Source organism: Salvelinus namaycush, chromosome 19 (genome assembly GCF_016432855.1).
Source record: "Salvelinus namaycush isolate Seneca chromosome 19, SaNama_1.0, whole genome shotgun sequence".
Classification (NCBI taxonomy): domain Eukaryota; kingdom Metazoa; phylum Chordata; class Actinopteri; order Salmoniformes; family Salmonidae; genus Salvelinus; species Salvelinus namaycush.
In genome coordinates, this window is record NC_052325.1 from 44,842,110 (window position 1) to 44,864,849 (window position 22,740).

The 22,740-nt window shown below is 43.2% G+C and overlaps 2 protein-coding genes across 5 annotated transcripts; one reads left to right on the forward strand and one right to left on the reverse strand.

Annotated features, from left to right (window-relative positions):
- Window positions 1–9,518: 9,518 nt before the first annotated feature.
- On the reverse strand, window positions 9,519–16,170 carry LOC120064467 (formimidoyltransferase-cyclodeaminase-like). 4 transcript variants are annotated; one of them, XM_039015061.1, is made up of 6 exons: window positions 16,091–16,170; window positions 14,784–14,902; window positions 14,543–14,638; window positions 14,086–14,241; window positions 11,571–11,759; window positions 10,845–11,284 (listed from the first exon to the last, which is right to left on the reverse strand). In XM_039015061.1, the coding sequence occupies exons 2-6, from the start codon at window positions 14,896–14,898 to the stop codon at window positions 10,845–10,847; spliced, it is 996 nt and encodes a 331-aa protein (XP_038870989.1). In that variant the 5' UTR covers window positions 14,899–14,902; window positions 16,091–16,170. The 4 variants fall into 4 exon arrangements, with proteins under 4 accessions (XP_038870986.1, XP_038870989.1, XP_038870990.1 ...); XM_039015062.1 differs by lacking the exon at window positions 16,091–16,170 and adding an exon at window positions 15,738–16,055; XM_039015060.1 differs by lacking the exon at window positions 16,091–16,170 and adding an exon at window positions 15,466–15,691.
- Window positions 16,171–16,403: 233 nt separating this feature from the next.
- Window positions 16,404–21,834, forward strand: c19h2orf69 (chromosome 19 C2orf69 homolog). Its single transcript, XM_039015063.1, has 5 exons — window positions 16,404–16,814; window positions 16,933–17,225; window positions 18,129–18,358; window positions 20,002–20,480; window positions 21,143–21,834. The coding sequence occupies exons 2-4, from the start codon at window positions 16,938–16,940 to the stop codon at window positions 20,477–20,479; spliced, it is 996 nt and encodes a 331-aa protein (XP_038870991.1). The 5' UTR covers window positions 16,404–16,814; window positions 16,933–16,937; the 3' UTR covers window position 20,480; window positions 21,143–21,834.
- Window positions 21,835–22,740: the final 906 nt, after the last annotated feature.

Here is a 22,740-nt window from a genome sequence, read left to right on the forward strand (position 1 = left end):
GATGGTCACCCGCGTCATCGGCGTGCCATGAAGGTGTCGCTCTCTGACCAAATATGGTGCACTATAGGATATACTACACCCCTAATGAAATAGTGAAGTCTTGTTACCTTCTAGGATCTCTGAGGAATAGATATGAACGTGATTTTACTTGTTGAAACAACATTTAGGGTGAGATTTCTTTCTTTGAAAATTGAACAAGTGGAAATACAAAATCAATCGTGCATGCTATATGGACCTTTCAGAATATGAAAAATGATTTTATCTAACAAAATGAGACTTCATGTTATCTCTGGGACCCTTTGGATGATAAATCAGAGCAAGATTTCAGAATGTAAGGACACATTTCACTTTCGGAGGTGAATTTATCAAACCTATAGCATTGAAAAAAGTGTTTTGTTGTTAGAAGCTCTCCTCAAACAATAGCATGGCATTTTTTCGAAGTAATAGCTACCGTAAATTGGACAGTGTAGTTATATTAACAAGAATTTAAGCTTTCAGCCGATATAAGACACTTCTATGTACCGACATTTGTTGTTACTCTAAAATCTGCGATCTTGATTTAACGCGCTGCATGACTTACAACTGTCCCGTTGACGGAACACCGATCCTTAAGATGTTTTTTTAATCCTTCTCCCTCTCACGGACGACTTTGTCAACCACTTTGAAAAAAAAGGTTGGCTACATCCTCTACTCATTAACTCAGCCTATTGAGTCCACTGGTCTCACTCACAAAGAACTACCCTATGCCTTGACCTCTTTCTCTCCTCTTTCTCTAGATGACATCCTGCGACTAGTGAGGTCTGGCCGCCCGACAACCTGCCAGCTCAACTTTATCCCCTCCTCCCTTCTCCAGATCATCTCTGGAGACCTTCTCTCTTTCCTCACTTCACTCAACAACTCATCCCTGACCACTGGTTGCATCCCCTCTGACTTCAAAATGCCCCGAGTTGCTCCCCACCTCAAGAAATAAACACTCGACTCATGTGACATCAAAAAATATAGACCTATATCCCTTCTTTCCAAAACACTTGAGCGTGCTGTCTCTGATCAACTTTCTCGTCATCTCTCTCAGAACGATCTTCTTGACCCTAACCACTCAGGCTTCAAGACAGTTCACTCAACCGAGACTGCTCTTCTGTGTCACGGAGGCTTTCTGCACTGCCAAAGCTCTCTCCTCTGTTCTCATCCTCCTAGATCAATCTGCTGCCTTTGACACCGTGAACCATCAGATCATCCTTGCCACCCTCTCAGGGCTGGGCGTCTCAGGCTATGCACACTCTTGGATTGCATCCTAACTGGCAGGACGATCCTACCAGGTGTCGTGGAGAGGATCTGTGTCAGCACCACGTACTTTCACTACTGGTGTCCCCCCGTGCTCAGTTCTAGGCCCTCTCCTCTTCTCTCTATACACCAAGTCACTCAGCCCCGTCATATCCTCACATGGTCTCTCCTATCATTGCTATACGGATGACACTCAACTACTTTTCTCCTTCCCCCCTTCTGACACCCAGGTGGCAACACGCATCTCTGCATGCCTGGTAGATATCTCAACTTGGATATCGGCCCACCACCTCACGCTCGACAAAACTGAACAGCTTTCTCCCGGGGAAGGTCTGCCCGCTTAAAGACTTCTCCATCATGGTTGACAACTCCACAGTGTCACCTTCCCAAAGTACAAAGAACCTTGGCGTGACCCTGGAAAACACCCTGTTGTTCTCTGCAAACATCAAAGCTGTGACTCACTCCTGCAGGTTCATGCTCTTCAGGCAGTTGTCCTCTCCCGTCTGGACTACCGCAACTCGCTGTTGGCTGGGCTCCTCGCTTTGCCATCAAACCCCTGCAACTTATCCAGAACGCTGCAGGCTGCCTGGTTTTCAACCTTCCAAAGTTCTCCTGTCACCCAGCTCCTCCACACACTCCACTGGCTACAAGACCATGGTGCTTACCTACGGAACAGAAAGCGGAACTGCCCCTACCTACCTTCAGGCTATGCTAGAAAACCTACACCCCAACCCGAGCACTCCGTTCTGAATGAATCTGTTATACAATGCGTTTCTTTGGGAAAATAAAACGATGGCCAAATTCAATGTTTCATCAAATTATATATATATTTTTATAAATATATGATATAAAATTGATACCTAAAGAGGTCCTACATTTCAGAAATCAAGTGGCCCTGAGGTTTTAAATTAAGCAATGTACATGCACAAACATAGATATTGAAATACATATGGTATTGTGTTAACATTTTTACTTATGTCAATAAGGTATCTTTTTTTTTTTTTAAATATAAATTTGCTACAATTTCTAAAAACCTGTTTTCGCTTTGTCATTGTGGTGTATTGTGTGTAGATTGCCGAGGAAATTGTTTTATTTAATACATTTTACAATTGGCTGTAATGTAACAAAATGTGGAAAAAGTCAAGGGGTCTGAATACTTTCCGAAGGCACTGTATTTATTATAACATATTCCCATAGGATCTCAATCGGTGAAGTCCATAGGGCTGAAAATGGATGAATGCAACAACCATGTCTGTCAATAAAAAATACAGTCATGGGTGGTAACTCTGGGCAAGGCAAGACACTGGGAAATATTTGAATAAGGCTTTAGCAGCATGCTAATTTAACACTGTTGCCATTTGTACAGTCGTGGCCATGCTGTCAATTAACTTCTGGGCCACATCCTGACTGATGGCAGCCCATTCTTGCATAATCAATGCTTGGAGTTTGTCAGAATTTGTGGGTTTTTGTTTGTCCACCCGCCTCTTGAGGAATGACTACAAGTTCTCAATGGGATTAAGGTCTGGAGAGTTTCCTGGCCATGGACCCAAAATATTGATGTTTTGTTCCCCGAGCCACTTAGTTATCACTTTTGCCTTATGGCAAGGTGTCCATCATGCTGGAAAAGGCATTGTTCATCACCAAACTGTTCCTGGATGGTTGGGAGAAGTTGCTCTCGGAGGATGTGTTGGTACCATTCTTTATTCATGGCTGTGTTCTTAGGCAAAATTGTGAGTGAGCTCACTCCCTTGGCTGAGAAGAAACCCGACACATGAATGGTCTCAGGATGCTTTACTGTTGGCATGACACAGGACTGATGATAGCGCTCACCTTGTCTTCTCCGGACAAGCTTTTTTCCGGATGCCCCAAACAATCGGAAAGGGGGTTCATCAGAGAAAATTACTTTACCCCAGTCCTCAGCAGTTCAATCCCTGTACCTTTTGCAGAATATCAGTCTGTCCCTGATGTTTTTCCTGGAGAGAAGTGGCTTCTTTGCTGCCCTTGACACCAGGCCATCCTCAAAGTCTTCGCCTCACTGTGCGTGCAGATGAACTCACACCTGCCTGCTGCCATTCCTGAGCAAGTTCTGTTCTGATGGTTCCCCGATCTCACAGCTGAATCAACTTTAGGAGACGGTCCTGGCGCTTGCTGGACTTTCTTGGGCGCCCTGAAGCCTTCTTCACAACAATTGAACCGCTCTCCTTGAAGTTCTTGATGATCCGATAAATGGTTGATTTAGGTGCAATCTTACTGGCAGCAATATCCTTGCCTGTGAAGCCCTTTTTGTGCAAAGCAATGATGACGGCACGTGTTTCCTTGCAGGTAACCATAGTTGACAGAGGAAGAACAATGATTCCAAGCACCACCCTCCTTTTGAAGCTTCCAGTCTGTTTTTCGAACTCAATCAGCATGACAGAGTGATCTCCAGCCTTGTCCTCGTCAACACTCACATCTGTGTTAACAAGAGAATCACTGACAGCTTGTCCTTTTGTGGCAGGGCTGAAATGCAGTGGAAATGTTTTGGGGGGATTCAGTTAATTTGCATAGCAAAGAGGGACTTTGCAATTAATTGCAATTCATCTGATCACTCTTCATAACATTCTGGAGTATATGCAAATTGTCATCATACAAACTGAGGCAGCAGACTTTGTGAAAATTAATATTTGTGTCATTCTCAAAACTTTTGGCCACGACTGTATATAGGTCCACAGACTTTCAGTGTTGATTTACCAGTGTTCTTTTTTCATAGATTTTTTACTAGATAATTTGCTGTGTAGTTCCACATTATCCTCACAAATTGTTCCCATGACAAGTGAAAATATAAGAGTAAGATTATGTTGAACCTTTTGTGTGCAATACTTAAATGTGTGCAAACATGTAAGCCACGGTCCTAAATTGAGCCCATGGTGTGGGAACAACTGAGGATGGGCCTACAGTCATTCCATTACTGGCTTGTCAGCAGCAGCAGTTTTCTGTATGTGTGCTTATATGGAAAGACTTGGGCCAGAAAAGTGTCATTAAATGTCTTCCTCTGGGTAGGGGGTAAATTGGTATAATTGAGGAAGCTTTCCTCTTCCTCTCACATTGGCCGTGGGACCTTCCCCCTGAGCATTTAAATACATACATCTTCAGTAAGTCACATCCTGCTGCAACCCAGACATCTTAATCATTTGACTTAATTTGTCTTATTGCAGTGTACTGTGTTGTTTTATTCCAGAACCCAGAACCAACTATGTCTCCCCCACTTCTCAGATTCAGCAGTAGTGCTAACAGACATTACATTTATGTTAACAGTCTCTCACAAGAGACTACGTGCTGTTTGACCCAAAAAAAGGGATTATTTAGTAGAAACAATTCCCTACTCAAAGGGGTGAAGCAAGGACGTGCAGTCTGGGCCTGCAGTGTCCTCTGCTGGACCAACTGTTCTGAAAACAACTCCAGTAATGTTCTAAAATAAAATAAAGTATAAAAAAAACTGTTGTTTAAACCTCTGAAGTCAGCTGAAAATGAATGTGGGTGTGTAGACAGCATTACATTTATCTTGGTTACAACACCGCTACGACTGTACAAGCGGGCCTAGCCATCATAGTTCCCAAGCGATTGCTTGCTGCAGCACGCACATATGTCTTGATTACGTAAACAACACCTTGATTACATAAACTATTTGATTTAATTAAATAAAAATGTATGCACACTACCATATGCATACATATCTATGTTTCACTGTCTATCATCTTCTTGTTGTACTGTATGCTTATCCAAAACATGTAGACTAATTACCTCTTCCTAAATGCATGTCTCAGTCTCCCTTGCCCACACAGTCGATTGCGTGCCTTGACGGGCCAAGCATGAAAATCTAGCTGTGGACATTGACCATCCCCTTGCCCTGAGCCACATCACATCCACTGTTGAGTAAGTGCTCTGTCCTATTCAGGGCTGCTGCGGTGTTGTTGTCATAGTCTTCCATTTCATTTTGTATGAGACTGCCTATTCATCAGGAAGCAATATATCACATATCGGCTGCTACGCACTTTCAACACGACTACGTGCTTCTCAAAATTCTGTAATCTTGTTTAGATAGGTGCTACCAGAGCAATATTATGTATGTACACAAATCTGCTCCACCCAAAGTGCACAGCTGGCGCAGAAGCACATTTAATTCCACATTGGAGTTCCACACTCAATTTTCAAGCATAATTCAGAATTACCTGGCACATTGAAATGTGTATATACTCCTTGGTATGAATATATCCCTTGGGGAGGGGGATAAAGAACGGATAAAGTGTGAGACTATAGTGGGGGAGTAGATCTGAGGGGAGAAGGGCCATAGGTATGAGGGGGCATGGAGAGGAGTGCAGTGTATGAGGGTCTTAGGCACGAGAGTAATAGAGAAATACCATACCATACCATCCAGTTTATACTCCTTTTTATATGAAGTCCTTTAACACGCCATGAACCTTGCCACTGCTACACAAACCATACTTTTCAAATCCCATCTGTCTGTCTCCATGCCAATTCTCAGGCCATGTATAACACACCTACGATGTGGTAATTCAGTGCCACACTGAACAGTCTTACATTTCTACATGACAGTCATTCATTCAAAGCAGCCATCATGGCAGCATCTTACCCTGTCCGTGGCTATCCACGATTAGGGACGTCAGTATAGATAGCACATGGAGGAATCTTCACTGCAGAGCATGCACTGAGTGGTGGTGCTGAGTGGAGGTGCAACATAGCGCCATCCTTCTTCGCCAGGTCTCCCTTGAAAAATAGGTATTTTGATCTCATTGGGACTAAGATAGAGTTAAATAAAAACCGTGAAGGGTATCCGTGGTAGTAAGAATCCAGCCAGGGAACCCAGTCAAGGGCCCATGTTGAAGCTACAATGAAGAGAAGGCATGGTTTGGTCTTCAAGTCTTCAACAGCTGTTTAGATCCAGGGAGGAATTGCAGGGAAATCCACAGGGAGTCTGAGAAAACAAAATCCACGTGAGGTTCATGTCCACAGAAAATGACAGAAAAGGCTCTTGCAACAATACCATAAACCCATGTGCGCCACCATTGCTCTCTCTCTCTGAGCCTCCCTCTGCAATTCATTCCTTTATCGCTCTATTTCTGTCCTTCTCTCTGATGCTCACTCATACTTCCACTTCAGTGCCCCCTCTCTTTCTCTCCCTATTCTCAGCTGTGTCTCAGCGTTATGCTCTGCCTGTGCCCAGCGGATGTATAACATGTGTTCAGGGTGGGGGTTGGGGACTGCTGACTTCATAGGTGGCACATTCTGCTTCTGCAAGGCGGGTGAGGATAGCCGTTGCATTTTGGACTATTTTAATGAGAGTGACCATGATAGACTTAAGTTTCCTCCAAAGCTACTTCAAAATCATAATACTTTACATGAGAAGGGCAATTATTCTAACACTGCGTCAAAAGGTAGTTCCAAGATATTTGACCAACGGTATACATTACTTTCTTTGAATTGACAGAATCAACTAAGTTTAAAAGGTATGTGTTTGACTTTTGGGTACTGCCGAGGAAGATAATGTTATGCTGTCACGACTGACTTGACCTCAGGTCTCAAATTATCCGAAATAAAATGATAAAATCACAGCGAAAACACATTACTGAAGAAACAAATGTTATGTTCCACATATCGGCTTAATAACTTGCTTATGAATGGTTGCCCATTTGCGCACATCAGATCCTTTATGTCTGTATCATGTCACATGACCCTCAGTTGATACACTGCCAGGCTTTCAACTCATGTCGAAAGAATCCTATGTCGCATCTATCGAAGAACTAAAAAGGCACACAACTCTAAAAACATTGGATTATTACAATGAAATGTTTACAGTGAACATTTGATTAGAGATGAATATTTATAGTGAAAATTAGGGCTGTAACATTAACCCCTGATTTGATATAACATCTACAGTATATTATTGCTATGAAATATACAGTAACAGACAACCAATGCCACTCTATCATAATGTCTGTTTGCCTAGTGACTACCTAATCCACACTTTCTAGTGAGTATCTAAAAGGGCCCTCCTTGAAAGTAAGTGTCAACCTACAATCTAGCATGGTTGCATTTACAGTCGTTAGGGCTATCAGAAGTGACTCACTAAGGACTAATGAGGTTAATAGGGAGGGAGGGAGGGGTGTAGATTGATAGAGAGGGAGGAAAAGAGAGTGAGGAAAAAAGCAAAAAAAAAGACAGTGAGAGAGGGAAAGCAGAGAGAGCCCGAGTGAGCTCGAGACCGAGAGAAACTTAAATTACATTTCCCTGGAAATAAATAAAGTACCTATCTATCTAATGCTCAATCAGTTGTTTTTTCTTTACATGAGGGAAATACATGAGACTTCAGACTTGTGGCAGACAAACATGTTCTAAGCCACCAGATGCCACGCATTACCTGGACCATTGTCATCCCATAAAAGTAAGCTAATGCATGGTGACATGAGTGACAGCTGCTTAGATTAAATTAGGTAGCTTTTCAAAACAAAGTGCAGAGTGAGTGCTAATATATGAGTTTGAGGTAGATACTGTTTGGAAGTTAAATGAGCAAAAATGTGAATAGGGTTCCATGTACATGTCCATACGTGTGTGTGAGAGTGTTGGGAGGACCAGGACACCCCTGGGCTTATGCTGTGACCTACATTGGGGCCTGATGCTCCCAAGGCCGGCAGGGAGTGTGTGTTTGTGTGTGTTGTGCAGTATGTACTGTACTGATGAGATGAAGCTGCATGGCTGCATTAACTGTATGACTAAGAGCCTCAGCTGGACAAGATACAAAGAGATTAATGTGCACACATTAAGAGGGAACGTACAAATGCATATAAACGCCTAATGCAAACAAATATAGCCTACTGTAGGAAAATTCATACCTAAAGTACACAAACCATACAAGTACATACATTCATAACGATGGTACATGCATACATTAAGGGTGCAACACCAAATTCTATTTCTGGAATGCCTTGATAGCTCGCACCATCAGATCGCTTGTGGGCTTTTAAATGTATGTGAAACACAGACCTGGGTCAAAATAATATTATGTTTCCTTTCGATTATTTAGGTGCACTTGATTTAGCTGTGCAGGGTTTTCAGGGGGTGTGTGGGGGGGTTTGATGGCAGGTAGCCCTATGTGGGGCTGCTGGCTTCACATCATCTAGCTTTGAGGATCTTCCCTCAGAGACGTAGCCAATCCAGAAACGATTTAATAAAATTCCACCTTTGTTGTTCATTCAGTTAAGCCTGTACTCGGTTGAACTGCCCTCATGTAACCAATGAGTGAAATCATCTCGTCCCAGCACTATCTGCTTGTCATCTAGCCAAATTCCCCTGCATGTCATCAAATGGTTAATACTGTGAGTCAGAATGGAGGCAAATAGCCTCGCAATACACACTACAGTACTCTCTAATGTAACACTCAAATTTCACAGTGCACAGATACACAAAGACAATTAAAAACATGAATATGTGAAGATGAAATTATAAATGAGTAATATCGTGAATTAAATTAGTAGAATTATCACAATGCATAGTGGACATGCATACAGTACATATCCCTCTTGTAGCCAAGCTATACTGAACAAAAATATAAACAAAACATGCAACAATTTCATAGATTTTAAATACATTTATTAGGCCCTAATCTATGGATTTTACATGACTGGGAATACAGATATGCATCTGTTGGTCACAGATTCCTTTAAAGATTGGTCCTCACAATGGACCTCAGGATCTCACAGTATTTTTGTGCATTTAAATTGCTATTGATAAAATGCAACTGTGTTCGTTGTCCGTAGCTTTATGCCTGCCCATACCATAACCCCACCACCACCATGGGGCACTCTGTTCACAACATTGACATCTGCAAACCACTTGCCCACACTCTCTCTAAAACAACGTATGAGGCGGCTTATGGTAGAGAAATGAACTGGCAACAGCTCGTGTGGACATTCCTGCAGTCAGGATGCCAATTGCATGCTCCCTCAAAACTTGAGACATCTGTGTTCATTGTGTTGTGTGACAAAACTGCACATTTTTAATGGCCTTTTATTGACCCCCAGCACAAGGTGCAACTGTGTAATTATCATGCTGTTTAATCAGCTTCTTTATATGCCACACTTGTCAGGTGGATGGATTATTTTGGCAAAGGAGAAATGCTCACTAACAGAGATTAAAAACAAATTTGTGCCCAAAATTTGAGAGAAATAAGCTTTGTGCGTATGGAACATTTCTGGGATATTTTATTTCAGCTCATGAAACATGGGACCAACACTTTACATGTTGTGTTTATATTTGTGTTCAGTATAGATTCATTTAATTGGCATACATATTGCAATTAGTTGAACGTATAGTGAAAGCGCATGCAAAAACTATTCCCTATATGAATACATAACATCAATTCTCTAGGATATTATGCATCTGTATCTTGGATGGCAAAAATTGCCTTCAGCAGACTGACTGACTAAAAGCGATGTATGCTAAATTACAGGAAATTACCAAGGACCCATCTGTAAACACAGTTCCATATTTATACCAAACAGGAAGTGACCTGACCATCGCCCAAATTCCAAAGTGGTGGACATGAGAAAATATTATCTTGAATAGCTTAAGTACCAGCCCTAAACTTAACCCTGTCCTTGACCACTTTTGGAGTGAGCCATTTCTATCAACATGGTAATTTTAAATCCAATCACAAAAGGCAATAAAAACGTAAATAGACAGAGCAAACAAATGTCTATGCGTTTTGACACGTCTCGGCGAAGACCTCTACCATGCCAAACAGTGTGCACATTTGTTTGTCTGAAGGTGGCCAGAACTTTCCTGGCTTACGCTAGACCACGTCTTACAACACAAGGTGTGTACACACTTTGGTCTGGATACACAGTTGCTTTTTTTACTCTCATTGAGTCCAATATTAATGGTAGTTTTAGATTTTTGAACATGAGAATGTTACAGAACGCACCTTCAATAGATTTCATGATTATATATATTTTTTGGTAGAATTATAAACAATAATATGAAAATAGTAAAGTTATAGTAAAGTCATGTTTATTCTTTATAGATTAGTAGAAGTCAAATAAAGAAGGATTAACCTGTTAAATAGAACAATAAATTGCAACATTTTGCAGCACTTTCAGTGTTATTCTGACTTGAGATATGCACGCTTAACAAAATAAATTGTGTAAGTATCCCACTGACATCGTTAAATGATTTACAAAAAAGTATTACCTCAACTCTAAATTGGTAATTTGTCCCTTTGTGTCTTGATGAGTACTTATATTAAGATGATCACAGTTAAGGACTATGGCATGGATGTTTTCAACCATGATCACCACACTAAATAAGATTCTCTGTACAATATCCTTGTTCAGATGTGCTACATCAAATCCAGAGCCCACAGATTCAAAACTGTTGTGTAATAGTTGTGCATTTGTGCAATTCATATGCTTTAAACCTTGCCGATAACAGCTTGCATGTCCTTTTACATTCTTCGTTCAATCAACCTGAATAATACAAAACGTTGAGGTTTTGTAGTAAAGTTTGGAAGGTTACATGTGTAACCTGCGCAGTTCTTTCCAGAACTCAGCGATGCCCAGTGACAAAGCTCTCTCTGCCAGGCCTCTGCACTCATGGGGCGTGAACCCCACCAGCGCCGTGCCCTTAGTGGCCACCCCCTGCCGTCCTGCCAGCTCTGCCACCCTGGCTGTGATAAGAGATGCTGGGGCGTGGCAGTATAGCTGCCCACCAATACTGAAGGTGGGCCACGGCTCGCCCCTCTCCCCAACCTGGCTAGGAGGGTTCCCCTTCATGCTCTCCACATTGCAGGCTATCTCCACGGCACCCTCGTGTGGCAGGGCCAGCACTTGCACCCCCGGTATCCCCCCAGGAGTAGACTCCCTAATCGACATGGCGATGCTGCGCCCCAGAGCCAGGTCCTGGGTGTCGATGGTGACGTTGCAGTTCATGACGTAGGGACTAGCTCCGATGCCTGCATGGCAAAGGTGGGGTCAAAGGTCAGAAGATCAAACAAAAAGTCACAAGATAGTGCGAACAAAGAGGTACAGAGATGCGGTTATTTTCAAATGTGCCCAATTAGTGGTTACTGGGTTCACTCTCTCTGTGCTATACTTCATGAGTGTAATGTGGGGGCACTGAGGGCCTGTCCTCAGAATGAAACATGCAAATCTAGCCTAACCCTATGTTTTAAAAATCACCTCTCAGTATTTGCGTGCACAGGACATCCACCAACCGCCAAGCCCTAAGCGAGTGCTAACCTGTGAGGCCATATCGTTTCTGTGGCAGGGGCCCCACGTCTGGTCGGATGGCTCCTGTGTCTGGATTCTTCCTGAACCAGCCCATCTCCTTGCGTCTCTGCGCCAGGCCTCGGTGCTGGGGTGAGTCTGCCCAACCAAAGAAGAAAGCACTGGTGCCACTGACCCGTTCAGTCAGCCCAGCAGCCACCGCTGGACAGGGTGAGAGGATGGGTTAACACATACAGTTGAAGTAGGAAGGTTACATACACTTAGGTTGGAGTCATTACAACTCGTTTTTCAACCACTCTACAAATTCGTGTTAACAAACTATAGTTTTGGCAAGTCGGCTAGGACATCTACTTTGTGCATGACACAAGTCATTTTTCCAAAAATTGTTTACAAACAGATTATTTCACTTATAATTCACTATATCACAATTTCAGTGGGTCAGAAGTTTACATACACTAAGTTGACTGTGCCTTTACACAACTTGGGAAATTCCAGAAAATGGTGTCATGGCTTTAGAAGCTTCTGATAGGCTAATTGACATAATTTGACTCAAATGTGAGGTGTACCTGTGGATGTATTTCAAGGCCTACCTACAAACTCAGAGCCTCTTTGCTTGACATCATGGCAAAATCAAAAGAAATCAGCCAAAACCTCAGAAAAAAAAATTGTAGACCTCCACAAGTCTGGTTCATCCTTGGGAGCAATTTCCAAACGCCTAAAGGTACCACGTTCATCTGTACAAACAAGAGTACACAAGTATAAACACCACGGGACCACGTAGCCGTAATACCGCTCAGGAAGGAGTCACATTCAGTCTCCTAGAGATGAATGTACTTTGGTGCGAAAAGTGCAAATCAATCCCACAACAACAGCAAAGGACCTTGTGAAGATTCTGGAGGAAACGGGTACAAAAGTATCTATATTCACAGTGAAACGAGTACTATATCGGTTTGCAACTGCACATGGGGACAAATATCGTACTTTTTGGAGAAATGTCCTCTGGTCTGATGAAACAAAAATAGTTTGGCCATAATGACCATCGTTATGTTTGGAGGAAAAATGGGGACGCTTAAGCTGAAGAACACCATCTCAACCTTGAAGCACGGGGGTGGCGGCATCATGTTGTGGGGGTGCTTTGCTGCAGGAGGGACTGGTGCATTTCACAAAATAGATGGCATCATGAGGAGGTAAAATGATGTGGTTACATTGAAGCAACATCTCAAGACATCAGTCAGGAAGTTAAAGCTTGGTCGCAAATGGGTCTTCCAAATGGACAATGACCCCAAGCATATTTCCAAAGTTGTGGCAAAATGGCTTAAGGACAACAAAGTCAAGGTATTGGAGTGGCCATCACAAAGCCCTGACCTCAATCCCATAGAAAATTTGTGGGCAGAACTGAAAAAGCGTGTGCGAGCAAGGAGGCCTACAAACCTGACTCAGTTACCCCAGCTCTGTGACGAGGAATGGAACAAAATTCACCCAACTTATTGTGGGAAGCTTGTGGAAGGCTAGCCGAAACGTTTGACCCAAGTTAAAGAATTGAAAGGCAATGCTACCAAATACTAATTGAGTTTACGTAAACTTCTGACCCACTGAGAATGTGATGAAAGAAATAAAAGCTGAAATAAATAATTCTCTCTAATATTATTCTGACATTTCACATTCTTAAAATAAAGTGGTGATCCTAACTTAACTAAGACAGGGAATGTTTACTAGGATTAAATGTCAGGAATTGTGAAAAACTGAGTTTAAATGTAGTTGGCTAAGGTATGTGTAAACTTCTGACTTACACTGTACCAATTGGATACCACGAAAATGGGAGAAAAAAAGGGTTAAAAAACAAACAATAAAAAACTTATTTCACTTAAATCTATGGCAAGACCTAAAAATGGTAGCAAGAATTTTGAAAAGAATAATGGGCAAATATTGCACAATCCAGATGTGGAAAACTCATAAGCCTTGTTCACATTGGCAGTTTGAAGTGACTCAACTCCAAAATGCGTGCATATCCGATTCGAATCGGTTCCATTTCCTGCAAGCTGAACAGCCAAAAATGCACATGAATCAGATATTTCGAGCCACATTTCAAACCACTGTCGCAAGTGGTTTGACGTCAGATACAAATCTGATTCCTGGCAATGCGATTTGTGTTTGAATGGTCAAATCTGAGTTATTTGGCATATCTTGTTGCTTGCTAGCTACTCTGTTGAAAGTTTGACAAGAACATGTGGTAGCCAATTAGATTGTTAACTGTTTACAAACAAATTAGTGAATCGGGTATTGTGTGTAAATGGGTGGGGGGGAAAAGTAATCAATTTTTAATTCAGGCTGTAACAACAAAATGTGGAATAAGTCAAGGGGTATGAATACTTTCTGAAGACACTGTACATACACCACTGCATGAGGCGCCGCACAATTCACACGTATACAGCATACAACATGATGTACTGAGAAGAGAGAAAGAGGGGGCCAAAGCTTTAAAGTGTAGACACATAAATGCAGGCACACGCACACCACACACACACACCTCTAGCTTCTTTGGCACAGTCCCCCAGTCCCACCTCCTCTCCCAGAGGGTAGAGGGGCACCAGGTCCACAGCGCCCATCGTTGGGTGGCCGCCTGCATAGGCACTCATGTCAATCAGTCGACAGGCCTGCTCACACGCAGACAGCACTGCCTCCTCTGCAACAGAAACACATTGACAACGCCTTCTATTATTGGAATGACAAGTGAAATCAGGGTTCAGTTATTGGTTAAATTAGGATGCTTAATTCCTGGTCTGCTTGAAAAATGTTTAGGCAGCCATGTTCAGGGGTTACTATACCACTGCCCCTCATAAGACTAAAAGATTGTCGGAGGATAATGAAGACCTTTGCAAAGTACTTGTCATATTTATTGTAACATTGTGATCCCGAACAAAGCCTGTAGGAAATGTCCCTTAGTGTAGTTGTTGTTTTTCCCCAATAAAAGGACAGAGACTCACTGATGCAGTCAATACTGGCCACGATGGTGATGACAGACCGGTTGTAGTCTTGGTCATTAAAGATGTTGAGCACTGTTGTCCCTTCTCGCCGTCCGCCTGACAAGATGCATACAATCGGAAAGATGCATAAATCCATGAAGAAACCATCATATTTTGTTAAATCATAACTATTTTTCACTCCTATCACTGTTACTACTGTATATGCAGTGAACAATGAAACATTTTTACAGGGGTAACTCACCATTACTGTCAAATACAGCTGCCCTGGCCACTGTTTCCACCAATTCCTTCCTGCGGGCTTCTGAGACATTGAGGAGGCAGGCGACCAGACGCTGGCTTATGGCACTATGAGCCATCCCCCTGAAGGAACCCATGTCACTGAACTTTAGGTAGGCTGATTTTGCAGTGGTCTATTTCACCAGATACAAATTGTAGCTAAACACCAGTTATTTGACAACTGTACTGTATTTCCTTGGGTCTCTCTATCATATTCTGATGGTTGAAAAGTTCTAAATTTTGGGATTATCTGTTTTACTCCATTTAGATACAACTTCATGGAGAAATGTAACATTTTCATCACAAAAATGTCAATATGTCTATAACATTATGTGGCAAACTGCAGCTTGGTTGATCGAAAAGTATGTGATATCTCGCCATCATAACATAAACAATATATCAAACATAAACATGGAGTACATTTTTTTATAGAAACATTACAAACGCATCTGTGTCAAATGAATATCCCACTTGTAACTTTGAATGTTGTCATCAACCAAAATGATACAAATCCAAAACATGGCCAATACAGTTGTTACACAAGAGTAAGCAAGCGCAGTTCATAAATGCATTCATTAACATATAAAACATGACATGCTAAACATCTCTCGTGCTGGCCTGATATGTAGCCATAATGTAATACTTGCGTTCTAATAACCACGAAAAACGCCAACACACAGTCAATCAAGTGTCTACTGTAAAGCGAAAAACGTATACAGGTTGCAAAATCTGTGATTCAGAAGCTGCCTCTCCAATAGAAATCGGTCGTCACTAGTTACCACAGCCACAAAGTTATAAACCCCGCCCATTTCTACAATTTTCTGGTTAAAATCTGATTTTAAACCTAATCCTAACCACACTGCTAACCTTATGACTAACCTTCAATTAATACCAAAAAGCAAATTTTTGTTTACATTACTTTTTACGATAGCCAAATTTGACATGGTGACTGTGGTAACTAGTGGAAACCAGAGAAATCCCCGATCACACTTGTAAACCATGTAATGGCGACGTCGGCTAAACTAAACTCATGCGCAGAAGCACACCATCTGGGCTAACTGTCGTTTCGCGCCAAATTGCGTTGGTGCAGGCTGTCAAATCAAAGGCACATCTTCGATACAAAAGTTATTTTTTATGTAAATGAAAACGTGGCAGTTTGTCACTTTCACGAGGTTAGCGTAATAAGATGTTCAAGTACTTAAAACATTGGCTCGAATCTAGGTTGTGCCTTTAGATTTTGTGAAAATTAACAACTAAGGAATAATTAGTCACTTCTCTAATTGACTTCTCAAACCCCGGCCTGGTCTGCTTCGTAAGCGTTCCCGTAAGTCTCTCACGATACTGCACCTCTGGGTTTAGTAACTCAGTGGTAAATTCAAACTTCAACCATTGAGTTTATAAACCGAGAGGCAACATCGCGAGACTTCCGGGAAGGCATGCAAAGCAGACCAGGCCAGGGATTGGGGTTTCAGAAGTCATTTAGAGAGGTGACAAATTCTTTCTTAGTTGTCAATTTTCTCAAATCTAAAAGCACAACCTAGAGCCGGGCCGCCAACCTCATGAAAGTGACAAACTGACACGTTTTCATCCAAAACAATTTATTGAAGGTCTGCCTTTGATTTCACGGTCTGCACATGCGCAGTTTGGCGCGAGACGACCGTTAGAACCGATTACGTGTTTCAGCGCATGAGTTTAGAAAGCAAAAGACACCATGACTTCGCCTACTACAAGCGTGATCGGGGTTTTCTATTGGAGAAGCAGTTTCTGCCCATCTTTATATTGTACGGTCTTTGCTGTGATCATGCGCAATTCGTATTTTGCTTACAGGAACCGGATGAGGGCTGGTTCCCGTGCTGACGTCCTTGGCAAACAGCGACACGTGGAGGACCAAAATGCAAAGACAACAACAGTACTCGCTTTAGCGTCACCCAGGTTGACAAGATTATCAACGTCCAGGAAAAACAACGATGTTGAGGAGGAACTACAACGACATAAGGTAGAAAGTTGTTTATGACTATTTTGTCGATATTGCACGTTCATTGTCGTATGTCTGTCTAGGATGCTGTACATTAACTGACTGCATTTGCGTCTAAACTACACTAATCCGGTTTTAGCCCCCATGATAACCACTCGTGGAGTTGCAACGGGCTTTCATTGTGCAGCAAAAGCAATGAGCGCTGCAGCAGGTTCATCGTCATTCGAGCCTCCAGAGCATTCTCTGCCTGGAGTCCAGGAAACACGCCCTGGGAGCCCGTCGCGACTGCGGAGACTGGTCGACATTCCGGGATGCCAACCGGACCGAGTCAACGACTTGCTTCTACTCAGTACTTTGGATTCACAGGGACGGTGCGGTTCAGACGCCGAATATCGCAGTGCACATGTTGTGTTTTTCCCTGGAGACATACAGGTGAGAGGTGTGGGTTTTGTCAGGCAGGTACATATGAATATCACTTATTTCGCCATCAAATGAACATTTCAGCTATTTGTCATGGCATTATGCAGGTTGGTAACATTATACACGTATGCCAATTGATGCCAAGCATACGGGTGAAAGGCCGTTGCGTAGCCAGCCTATAATCCTGTTAGCTAAATTGGTTACAGCTATGGTTGTTTACATTTCAAGTGGAGTGTCGAATTCACATACTCCTGCCCACAAATAATAACATCTATTCCAAGAGTTCCAACAGACTAGCCTACTAAAATGTTATGATTCCAAGGGTGTCTTAGTATTTCCGAGGGAATGTTAGTATTCTGAAGATGTTGCGAGTGTGATGCTCAGCAATTGTTAATGAATGTGTTCATTGTATGCGACCCCTTTAATGTCTATGTATGCAACCCCAGACCATGATCACATAGGGACCACTCTTTCACCTGATGTGTTAAACTCCATTGGGAGGAGGATAGTTTAAAAACTAGTTTAGTTAGTTTTGTTTTCCACCCAAGGACCAAATACATGAGGGTAGCCTTTTTTCCCCTCAGAATTAGTTCATGGTCATTGTTAGGCGAACTGCATGACACTGCAGAACAGGTCTTGTCTCCCAATTGATGCGGTTGTTATTTAGTTGCCATGATGCACAAAAACATGAACCCTTCTTAAGCTGCTTTAAGCCAGGTGACTCACCCCATCTTTCTCTCTCTCCATCCTCGGCCCTTTCCCTTCTGTCCATCTCCCCCACTCGCACCCCCATCTGTCTATTTCCCTTTTCACTGACCCCCTCTCCTTTTCCCCACTTCCCTCCGCCTCCACCCAACCCACTCCTCCCCGTCTATCTCGTACACCACTGTTCCTCTGTCCATCTCTCATCCCTAGAACTTCCAGCAGGAGATGTCGCTCCAGCCAGAGGAGGCGCAGTGGCTGTCCTGGAGCCTGGAGAACGTCGCCCTCACCCTGGGTCACCGCTTCCCTGACCGCCACGTGTGGGTGATCCGAGCCTCCCGCATGTACCTGCACAAGTTCAGCTGCTATCACAACTTTGTGGAGAGCAACCTGTTTGGAGCGCCCGAGCACTCACCTGACTATGGAGCATTTCGCCACCTGAGGTATCCCATCTCGTAATGTTTTATTCTAGCACTGTGATTGTCACTAACACTCACTACCTCAGACCCCTTGACTTTTTCCACATTTTGTTACATTACAGCCTTATTCTAAAATTGATTTGATTTCTTTTTCCTCAATCTACACACTACCCCATAATGACAAAGCGGAAACAGGTTTAGACATTTTTGCGAACTTATATGATTTTTTAAATACCTTATTTACCTAAGTATTCACACCCTTTACTATGAGACTCAAAATTGGCCTCAGGTGCATCCTGTTTATTGATCATCCTTGAGATGTTTCTTCAACTTGATTGGAGTCCACCTGTGGTAAATTCAATTGATTGGACATGATTTAGATGGGGACCTTATAGACAGGTGTGTGCCTAAGTTGACATCAAAGCAAAAACCAAGCCATGAGGTCAAAAGGAATTGTCCGTAGAGCTCCGAGACTGGATTGTGTTGAGGCACAGGTCTGGGGAAAGATAGCAAAAAATTGCTGCAGCATTGAAGGTTCCCAAGAACACAGTGGCTTCCATTCTTAAATGGAAGAAATGTTGAACCACCAAGACTCTTCCTAGAGCTGGACACCCTGCCAAACTGAGCAATCTGGGGAGAAGGGCCTTGGTCAGGAAGGTGACCAAGAACCCGACGGTCACTCTGACAGAGTTCCACTGTGGAGATGGGAGAACCTTCCAGAAGGACAACCATCTCTGCAGCACTCTACCAATCAGGCCTTTATGGTAGAGTGGCCAGACTGAAGCCACACCTCAGTAAAAAGGCACATGACAGCCCACTTGGAGTTTGCCAAAAGGCACATAAAGACTCTCAGACCATGAGAAACAAGATTCTCTGGTCTGATGAAACCTAGATTCAACTCTTTGGCCTGAATGCCAAGCGTCACATCTGGAAGAAACCTGGCACCATCCCTACAGTGAAGCATGGTGGCAGCAGCAGCATACTGTGGGGATGTTTTTCAGCAGCAGGGACTGGGAGACTAGTCAGGATCGAGGGAAAGAAGAATGGAATAAAGTACAGAGATTCTTGATGAAAACCTGCTCCAGAGCACTCAGGATCTCAGACTGGAGCGAAGGTTCACCTTCTAACAGGACAACGACCCTAAGCACACAGCCAAGACAACGCAGGAGTGGCTTCGGCACAAGTCGATGAATGTCCTTGAGTGGCTCAGCTAGAACCTGATCGAACATCTCTGGAGACACCTGAAAATAGGTGTGCAGCGACGCTCCCCAACCAACCTGACAGTGCTTGAGGATCTACAGAGAAGAATGGGATAAACTCCCCAAATACAGGTGTGCCATGCTTCTAGTATAATACCCAAGAAGAATTGAGGCTGTAATTGCTGCCAAAGGTGCTTCAACAAAGTCCTGAGTCTGAATACTTATGTAAATGTGATATTTTTTTAAATAAATTAACAAAACATTTCTAAACCTGTTTTTACTTTGTCATTATGCGGTATTGTGTGTAGATTGAGGATTGTTTAAAAAAGGCTAACTTAACAAAATGTGGGGAAAAGTCAAGGGGACTCAATACTTTCCGAATGCCCTTATTTTTTATGCAGTTGTCTCAATTTACTGTAAATTGCTTTAGATAATCTGCCAAATGACTCAATTATAACTGATTTGTAGGGCACTGCTGAGCAACGGCATGGAGCGAGCTGGCTTGCCTAACCCCCTCCCGCTTCAAAGGGGTGGCGACACAGTCTCCCCGGGTTTCTCCTTGGCCGTGGTTGGCTTCAGCAAAGGCTGCGTGGTGCTCAACCAGATGGTGTACGAGCTGGCGAGGGCGCGGGCTGACCCGGAGCTGGGGCCATTTGTGGAGCGCCTTTCAGACATGTACTGGCTGGACGGTGGCCACCCGGGAGGCAGCGAGACCTGGGTGACTGACAAGCGGGCGCTGGGGGAACTGGCGGCCAGCGGGGTTGCGGTCCACGCCCACGTGACACCGTACGAGGTGCGTGACCCCATGCGAGCCTGGGTGGGCCGAGAGCATGGTCGCTTTGTCAAGAAACTTGAGGATCTAGGGGCCCGACTCAGCCAGAAGCTGCACTTTGAGGATGAGCCCGCATCCATCGAGAACCACTTCCGGATCATCCAGGATTTCTGAGGTGTTTGTTCATTCCTGATTGTCTATTGGCATGCAAAGTTAAAAAAATACTGGTAAAGCTTGATTCGATCTGCAAATTTCTGGTTTAATGCAAGGGGCTAAAGCTAGTTGAGTCTCATTCATCCCTCTTGGTTCTTCCTTTCGTGCAGAAGTCAATCTATCACTGTCTCTATCTTCCTAGACCTCATATTTCATGATCTAAGGGCTCAAATATATTTTTCTTTCAAATCCAAGCATGCAGATTCCAATTGGAATGCATTGCCCTTATCTTGACACCCCTCAGTCGTTTCTCCTAGGAATGCATTTCCTTACTTCCACTAGATTGGCCTTTATCATAGACAAAGTTTGCATATTGTACCGAATAAGGGCTATTTGCATGTGAACATTTGACAGAATGCACCTTTTAAAGAGTATGTATGAACTACACTTAAACATTCAGCCCATAGCGGGAGGTTTAAAAAAATGCTGTACTTACTAGTCGCCAAAGTTCCAGAGCATGTCTTTAAGATCAAGGGCCAGACCTGTCAATTGTCAGATTATCTAACCTTGATTGTAACCTTTGCCTTTTTTGTGAAATACAACACATTGATTGTAATCTAAAAAGTAGCTTTGATCCAATGTCCAGTGTGGTTGAGTAAAGTTTATTTTCTTGCAATATTTCAGGGGCAACAGTTGACAATTCCTCAAGTGCAGCAGCTCCTTCCATTGAACATTGTCTTGATGTCAAGTGACATACTGTGGTGACTTGGAGTGGGCCTCTCTTTCACCAAGGAACACTTGGTGGTGTTTGTGTGGAACAACTACATTTCCTGCTGTTGCTTGGGTCAGAATGTCCCGTAACTTCTTGTAAATTGATTTATGTTCAGTGATGGACTTTGAGTTGGAGGTTAGCTTAAATGAATCTTGCAGGCTGTTCAGCATTCATACTGTATTCTAATAGACTAGAGTGATATCTCTTGTTAAGCTTATAGAGCTGCTTTTGCACTACCATGCTGGATTTCTGGTGATTATTGTTTCAATGGCTACTGAAATGCAATGAATGTACTTTTCTACTTCATAGCCATTCCATTTTTTTGAAATGCTGTTTTTGTTTAAGACATGCTATTCCATAGCTGCTGTTGTATGATTCACTCATTTAGAAAAAAATGACCAACTCTTAAAATATACAATACTGTTGAAATGTGTGTGTGTGTGTGTGTGTGTATAGTGGTTATTTCAGTCAAACACATTTTATATTTGTAAATGGTTGATTATACCTAGCTGCATGCATGTCTGGCACACAGCAATCATGATACAAAATGCATTTTAAGGTACACTACATGACCAAAAGTATGTGGACGCCTGCTAGTCGAACATCTCATTCCAAAATCATTGGCATTAATATGGAGTTGGTCCCCCTTTGCTGCTATAACAGCCTCCACTCCTCTGGGAAGGCTTTCCATTAGATGTTGGAACAGTGCTGCCGGGACTTGCTTCCATTCAGCCACAAGAGCATTAGTGAGGTCGGGCACTGATGTTGGGCGATTAGGCCTGGCTCGCAGTCGGCGTTCCAATTCAGGTCAGTCACGTTCTTCCACACCGATCTCGACAAACCAATTCTGCATGGACATCTTTGTGCATGGGGGGGGGGGCATTGTCATGCTGAAACAGTTAAGGGCCTTCCCCAAACTGTTGCCACAAAATTGTCTAGAATGTCATTGTATGTAGCATTAAGATTTCCATTCACTGGAACTAAGGGGCCTAGCCTGAACCATGAAAAACAGCCCCAGACCATTATTCCTCCTCCACCAAACATTACAGTTGGCTCTATGCATTGCGGCAGATAGCGTTCTCCTGGCATCTGCGAAACCCAGATTCGTCCGTTGTACTGCCAGATGGTTAAGCGTGATTCATCCCACCAGAGAACGCGTTTCCACTGCTCCAGAGTCCAATCAAGCGCATTGAGCTTTACACCACTCCAGCCAAAGCTTGGCATTGCACATGGTGATCTTAGGCTTGTGTTCGGCTGCTCGGCCATGGAAACACATTTCAGGAAGCTCCCGACAAACAGTTATTGTGCTGACGTTGCTTCTAGAGGCAGTTGGAGCTCGATAGTGAGTGTTGCAACATACTTTTTTTTACGCCCTTCAGCACTCGGCGGTCCCGTTCTGTGCGCATGTGTGACCTACCACTTCGCGGCTGTTGCTTCTAGACGTTTCCACTTCACAATAACAGCACTTACAGTTGACCGGGGCAGCTCTAGCAGGGCAGAAATTTGACAA

Coding starts and splice junctions, on each gene's coding strand:
- c19h2orf69 (XM_039015063.1), top strand. CDS start 16,938: ATGATAACCACTCGTGGAGTTGCAACGGGCTTTCATTGTGCAGCAAAA. Junction 17,226..18,128: donor TTTTCCCTGGAGACATACAG/GTGAGAGGTGTG, acceptor TCTCATCCCTAG/AACTTCCAGCAGGAGATGTC. Junction 18,359..20,001: donor GGAGCATTTCGCCACCTGAG/GTATCCCATCTC, acceptor ACTGATTTGTAG/GGCACTGCTGAGCAACGGCA.
- LOC120064467 (XM_039015058.1), bottom strand. CDS start 14,916: ATGGGTTCCTTCAGGGGGATGGCTCATAGTGCCATAAGCCAGCGTCTG. Junction 14,639..14,783: donor AGCTGTATTTGACAGTAATG/GTGAGTTACCCC, acceptor GCATCTTGTCAG/GCGGACGGCGAGAAGGGACA. Junction 14,242..14,542: donor GGCCAGTATTGACTGCATCA/GTGAGTCTCTGT, acceptor TTTCTGTTGCAG/AGGAGGCAGTGCTGTCTGCG.